Here is a 6,987-nt window from a genome sequence, read left to right on the forward strand (position 1 = left end):
TAACCTCATTGCTCCCCTCTGATGGAAGCTGGACGCTGCTATTGGGTTAAAGTGTTGAGTGACAGTATCATCAGCCAATCAGATATTGATGTGTTATTGACAGAATGCCCTCGGGCAAGCGGAGTTTTCTAGTGCTGGCCGGTGGTCATCATTGAAATGAGCTTGACCGATTGGCCCATGGGCAGGTGGTGATGACGCTGATATTATCTGCTAATCTGGAGTGATGGCGGCTAATTTCACAGCAAGATCGGATGTTACGATAGCGGACCTGCTTCGGGGACCTTTTTCAAGGTGCCCGTTTGCAGAAGAAATGGAAATTGTGAGTAGAGGAAGACCGACACCAGAAATGGACGAGCTAACTCAGACCAACAAAGGCTTTGTGTGGCATTTTACAGCAGGATGGAATTAATCTACAAGTGATGGTGAGTGCTAGTTTTTTTTTTTTTTTTTTTTTATTTCTCTGGATTAGATTGGCACTGTTGGCATTTGGTGCTGTTTTTTGATTGTGACATGGTGCTTCCCATACAATCGCGCACACAGACACGCGTGCATGACAGCAGTGTGTGAGACTCGCACGGTCTGAACCCCTGTCGGATGTGTTGTGGTTGTTGATCAGCTGTCAGGTTGTGTTGATTGCTGTGTTGGCTGTATTTTGGAGGAGGGGAGGTTGTGTTTTGTTACTGCTGGCCCTGACCGAAACACCCCCGCACGCTACTGTAAATGAAGGATGAATATGAAAGCAGTGGACGATACCTGAAAAGTCCAGAGCGCACACTCCAAGCTGGTGAAAACCTTTCAACACAGACATGGGTTTTAATGTTTCTGTGTCCCATATGTGTATTGAGGACTCCCTGCCAACCTTGAAAGACAAAGAAAAACCATTGATATAGACATCTTTTGCTGAGTTCACTCACTGTGACTGACAATTCTGGTCAGATAAAACACAAAATATCAACCTAGGAGCTTGAAAGTCTTTGCATGTACCTGGCCTGTTGCTACAAAGTCCTTCAGGGGATGGATAGCCAGACAGAGGATGTCGTCATCATGGCCCATGTAGAAACGTTGGGTATTTTGTTGTCTATTGTAAACAATGCCCACGGCGGCAACATGATAGACGATCTCTCCGGTCTGGGTGTAGAACAGGTTGCTCCTGCAGTCGTAGCCTCGGTAGCTGCAAACAAAGCAACAGATGTTGTGACGTTTGGAAAGAGACAAACATTAAGGGATCATAAAGAGACGTGGTTTGATGTGAAGATGCTCTTTGGACTTTTTGTCTTTTTAAACATTTACCCATGAATAAAATGCAGCTTCACTCCACTTCCTGGTGCTCGTTCTCTCTTTTTCATGGCCGTCGCTCGGTGTTTCTCTTTGCACTGCTCTTTGAGCTGAGGTAGATCTTCTTTATAAACCTGTGTGCATGCAGAAGAACAATCATCAGATTACACGAATTATGTTTGGATGAAAAACACGTGAAATTAATCTTGTGCCATAAGAGGATCATTTGAAGCTGAATTTTCTAGGTTTAAATTGAATCTTTCATTAGTGGGTCCCTTGGTGACTGAACTCATTTGTGCTGCACTCTTCAAATGATACGTCGATATCTGCAAAATATACCTCTGTCTAAAGACTACTGCTGCTCTGAGAACTAGAAATGTCCTGTATAGATCAACTGTATATTATAGTGCAAATATGACACAGCATATATGTTTTATTCTGGTGAGTCAAGGTACCAAATTTAAAGGCCCAATGAAGAATTCAATTAATATATACAATTTATTTTAGGATTAAATGCACTTTCATATCAAATGATGTGAATTATGTCAATTTTAGAGTGTCAGATCAAATTGGACATTTGGTGAAACTGAGCATCAGACCAAAAAAAAAAAAACACATTTCCAATCTAATAAATTCCATTTCAGGAATTTTCATGTTTTTTTTCACATTCAGGTTGTGGTGGCTGGTGATTTGTTCTGTATTTCGCCACCGACCTGTCGTCGGTACGTGAGCTGCGTCTCCTGCTCGATTTCCGAGTCCATCTCAGGCACATCCGACTGATCAGAGTCTGACTCCTCGCTGTTGGAGTCTGCCAAGGTCTCTGCAGGCAGAAAGAAGGTTACATCACAGCTTGCAGGCAGGAGCCTCCCCTGCTTCTAAATCAGACAAACATCCCACCACACACATGGTAAATTAAAAAAACCAAAAAAACATAACTTTTATAGCGTGAGTGAGGGTCGATCATGTAATAGCTAATGCTACCACCTCTTCTCTCTGTTGTGCTGCCGCATCTCACGGTGACAGCGCTTGTGACAAATGTATGAAAATGCTGACGCGGCATTGTGAAGCCTCGCCAAGACGAGGCAATAACCAGAACTGGCAGCTAAAGGCGAGCACTCAGAAGGTCCATTAGGAAAATTAAAATGAAAGGCAGTTAGTATGTAGTTTAATTTCAGAAAGCACAAGTGCACCGTGTCAGAGGAGAAGAATTATGACTTGGAAATGACCACGCAATTTTTCTTTCCAGGCTTCATTTGCTTTTATTGGATTTGTCTCAATTAAGGCAGAGGCTGTTCCTCCGTGCGACATGACAGAAGTTAAAGAAGGCTGGAAATAAAGGCAGGGCAGAAATGGCGTTGATTACTCTCTGCGGGTTCGTCACATCGAGTTCACGAGGCCAGTAGGAGCAGCGTTATGTAACAGGAAGCGACATCCTTGAAAGCTTTCGTCGGCAACAAAGAAACGGGATTTCTTTTCGTGTGCTGACAAGAGCAGAGTAACAGAGGTTCTCCTCATATGGCGGCACAGGAATAAAGAAGGCGGCCATGTAACCCTGGTTTTGGTCATTCATGCTCGCTCATGTGAAAGTCCTCTGGGGTGAGTTTGTTATGAATGGAGGAGCCGTATGAACAGCATAGCTTCCATATTTTTAACTTTTAAATACTTTATTGTAGAATAAACAAAAAAATGGAGCCGGTAATCCCTGAAAAGATATTTAAGATATTTGAACAATTATTTCTTCACGTAGAATATTAAGTAGATATATATTTACTTTTTTTTTTAAACCTTCACTTAGCTGAATTAGATTTCTTGTTGGCAGGAGACACAGATTTTGTGAAAAAACTAATATCAGTAATGTAAATCAACATCTCCACTGAGATGCAGCACTGCAATATTTCTAAATGGATGAATCAGATGTACAACCTGCATTTTTTGGAATCCGTACGTTACAGTAAGTCATGTGGAAAAACACGGATCAGCCAATACATTATTAACACTGAGAGATGAGATGAATAATGTTCATTAGCCAGGTTTTGTGGAATCTGTGTGGGAGAAATGAACGAGCAAATCCACAATTTGTCCTCAAATTCGAAGTTAGAAGAAAAAGATGGGATCATATAAGGAAGGAGTGTCAAACACATTTTACTGGTACCACATAAGACATACTTTCATCTTGAGTTGGCTGGACTAGTATATTAATAACCTTTAAATCTAAACTTTAAACTTCATCTTGAGGGTATTCAAACACCCGGTGCCAGATATTACAGCACACCTTCAGAATCCTCTAGTCCATTGGTCCGGACTGTTGAGGAATCTACACAACGTTAAGCAGTAGGGCTGCACAAGATAATGCAAAATGATGATGAAAATCACAAAATCCGTAACAGCAATGAATTATGTTTTACTACACTTTGCATTTATGCTCTGCATGTTGACATATTTAACCAATCAGAGGGCGGCCTACTGACCGGGATGCCATCTACTAAGTAGATGTGAAATCAAGAAAACGGAACGAGAAAGACGACATTAACATCATCTGCCAAAAGCGACGTATCAAGGCAAGTAATATCACGTCATGCTCATACGCTGCCACTTGAAGCTGCTCTTGCAGCATCATAACCTGGAGTCTCTACGGTGGAATGAGCATCTGGATGGAGCAACAGCTGGGACATCGGGCGGAAAAACTCATGTTCATCGCACATGCATGCACTTACAACACGCAAGTGAGTAAGGACACCGTACCTGAGCAACACATGCAAGTACAGCCTCCATAGGATAACGTGGCAATCGCACGGAGATTGTACATTGTAAGCACGTACAACTTGCTTACAACGTGTGCAATGCACGAGGCACGCAACCGCTCGCAGCCAGGCGTGGCGGTTCGGGCCACGTACGTACATCTTGCGCAACCATGCGAGTGACGTGCCTTGACGTACTCTCTCCCTGCTCTTGCCACTCCCTCCCCACATTTTCAGAAAAACATGGCGGCCATGGCCTCCCCCCAAAAACACGTACGGACTAAAAGCACACAGGGTGCGTTGGGACCGTTGGGACCGTTGGGACCGTTGTGTTCGCAATACCCCATTATCACATATATCACGTCTGCTCTATGCTGGGTCTTAACGGCCAGGTAGTCATAATGTTGTGGCTGATCGGTGTCAGTACTGAAAGAGTTCGGTCTCACCTTGTGGTGCTATGTGCAGAGCTTCTTTGGACTTTCTTTCAGGAACAAACTTCCACTGGAACACCGAGTGATCTGCACCACCGATGGTTATGACCCACTGGTAGTCATGTGACCATCTGGCGTTGGTTATGTGAGCTGAGTGACCTAAATACTTTTTAAATTTTGCACCTGAAATCAAGAGGAAATAAATCAAGGACACTTATCTTGATGTTGTCAAATGTCAATCATTCAAATTATCTGTTAAGGTCAAGAATACCTTTTTTTACACACGGATATCGTAAAAGTTTGACTAATCCATAGTCGTCAGCTGTTACTAAGACTTGATTGTTGAAATTGGCATCCACCGAGTTGATGTCATTGATATCTGAGTATTTGGGCCATATTCCGTTAACTTCAGGGCCCAAGACGCACGTCCACGAAGCCCACTGCACCAGCTTCAGCTCCTCCCTGTTGGTCACCTCCTTCCCACCTCAACAAAGGACACAAACATTTCCTCTCACACATTTGATCCTGGAAACATCATTCATGTTTAGACACAGAGCAGATGCCTCTTTGCCTACTTGGCATCCGGTAGAAGAGCCTCCTGCCGCTGCCGTCGTTGGTCTGCAGGTACTTGCTGTCCGTGGACCAGTCCATGTGTGTGATGAAGCTGCTGGAGCCGACGCACTCGCCTACTTTCTTGTACCTTTGCACGACACCGTAGACGTCCACGGAGTTATCGTTGGAGCCGACGGCTAAGTGGCCCCCGTCAGGGGAGTACTTCAGCTCGTGGATGGCCTCTTTCCTGTCCTTGATGTGGACAACCTCGGTCATGTCTCTGGAGGGAAGCAGAGAAAGCGCAGAATGATCGGGCCCTTCACTGCAGCCACATTCCCCCCCCCCCTTTTTTTTTTTTAATTGTGTGCCCACCTGACTCTTAGAACGGTGAAGGATCCATCCTTCATCCCCAGCGCCAGGTGAATACCGTCAGTGCTCACAGCTGCACAGCGAATGGGCTCCTCCATGTTACAGCGAGCTATCAGGGCGTGATCTATAAGGCTCCATATCCTTTTGACACAGAAAAGAAAGAAGTGAAGCAGTTCTAGAGACACATTTATCGGAAGAACAATGAACGAACAAGTCTACATGTCAAATAACAGGGAGCGATTATGTTTGTGGTCCGTTTAGTGCGAAGCAATTGTTTTATGATCATCCCATTCATGTAAAATGTATCATCATTTTGTATAATGCAGTGTAAGGAAACACAAATCTGCCATGGCAATAGTGCAGGTGCAACATACACAACAAAATAAAAAGCAATGCATAAAATGTGTGCATGGAAATACGGGTCGACACTGTTTCTGTAACATTCAGATTTTTTTATAGCCGTCGTCGGAGGACAGGAAGATTGGGCCCTAACCTTTGACCTGTCTGGAAATGGCTGACGCTACGCAAAGAGGTCCAGCCAGCAGCCTCGGACCACACCAAGGTGGCGATTTAATCAGGGAGCGACCCACATTTCACCCCCGCGTTGAATTCTGTGCATCTTTTGGCCCCAAACCGTTTCAGACAAAGACTCAGTAGTGACCATCTCAATGAGGTGCTGGAGGTGGACTGGGCATGTCACCCAAGAGACCTCCATCGTTAAAAAACCTAGGACCAACAGAAGTGGGGGGGATCATGTTGCTTCCCTGCCTGCCACTCGACGTAATGGCCATGAGTGAGTGAGTCATCCATGGAACACGGTTTTAATTTAATAAAAAAAAACAAAACAGAAAAAACAACCTTGCATTTTAGAGAATAAATTATGATTAAGAAAAAGGTTTAACAAAAGGGGGAAATCAACAGAAACGTTTAGATTTGAATTTATCGAAAATGTAATGAAGAGTAATTGAAACGATACGATAAGCTTTACGAGTGTTTGCCTGTACGAGCACATGTTTGCAAAAAAAAGTGGAGAAAGCAAGCGAGGGAGACGACAGACTTTCTTCATTTCTGGGGCCTTTATGCACAGGCTACGGGGGCACACATTACTGTTAGAAAACGAGTGGAATGGAAATTTTGCATATATTCAGACCTTTAAATGTTAAAAACCCTGATACAGTTTAGCGCGGGCGTCACCTCACTGAGCGGTCGTCACTTCCTGTCATGGCCAGCGGCTTGGTGGGGTGAACGGCCAGCGCCCAGAGCTCGCCCTCACAGTGACCCTGCATGATGAGGAAAGGCTTGTTGCGGTCGTGGACCACCACTTCGAAGATCTCGCTGTCCTGCGTGCCCACTAAGATGTGATCTCCTCTCCAGCACACGCTGCGCACAGACAACCCTGTCAAACCCACACACACACACACAAACACAATAAAGATGAGGTACAATGGTTAGAAAATTAACACAAGACAACAAAAAATAACAGGCAAGCCTGAAAGCAGACAGACGTTTCTCACTTCAGCAATCGTTTATAATGACACGACAGGGATACTAAAGACGGGAGGTGATAATAACCATCTGCAAGGGTGGGGACAGAGATTTGAACAAGAAATACAAAGACGCCA

General features: G+C 44.3%; 1 protein-coding gene across 2 annotated transcripts in view; it reads right to left on the reverse strand.

Moving 5' to 3' along the window:
* Window positions 1-6,987, reverse strand: part of eml5 (EMAP like 5) — a gene marked incomplete at its 5' end in the record, with an annotated part of 50,567 nt that overhangs the window by 21,728 nt on the left and 21,852 nt on the right. For both annotated transcript variants that reach the window (XM_080513114.1, XM_080513113.1), the window contains 9 exons: window positions 754-859; window positions 985-1,171; window positions 1,291-1,409; window positions 1,989-2,095; window positions 4,460-4,627; window positions 4,716-4,928; window positions 5,020-5,276; window positions 5,369-5,506; window positions 6,560-6,761. In XM_080513114.1, coding sequence (XP_080369240.1) covers window positions 754-859; window positions 985-1,171; window positions 1,291-1,409; window positions 1,989-2,095; window positions 4,460-4,627; window positions 4,716-4,928; window positions 5,020-5,276; window positions 5,369-5,506; window positions 6,560-6,761 — 1,497 coding nt within the window. The remainder of the gene's footprint in view (window positions 1-753; window positions 860-984; window positions 1,172-1,290; window positions 1,410-1,988; window positions 2,096-4,459; window positions 4,628-4,715; window positions 4,929-5,019; window positions 5,277-5,368; window positions 5,507-6,559; window positions 6,762-6,987) is intronic.

The sequence above is a fragment of the Blennius ocellaris genome (genome assembly GCF_963422515.1).
Source record: "Blennius ocellaris genome assembly, chromosome: 17".
NCBI lineage: Eukaryota > Metazoa > Chordata > Actinopteri > Blenniiformes > Blenniidae > Blennius > Blennius ocellaris.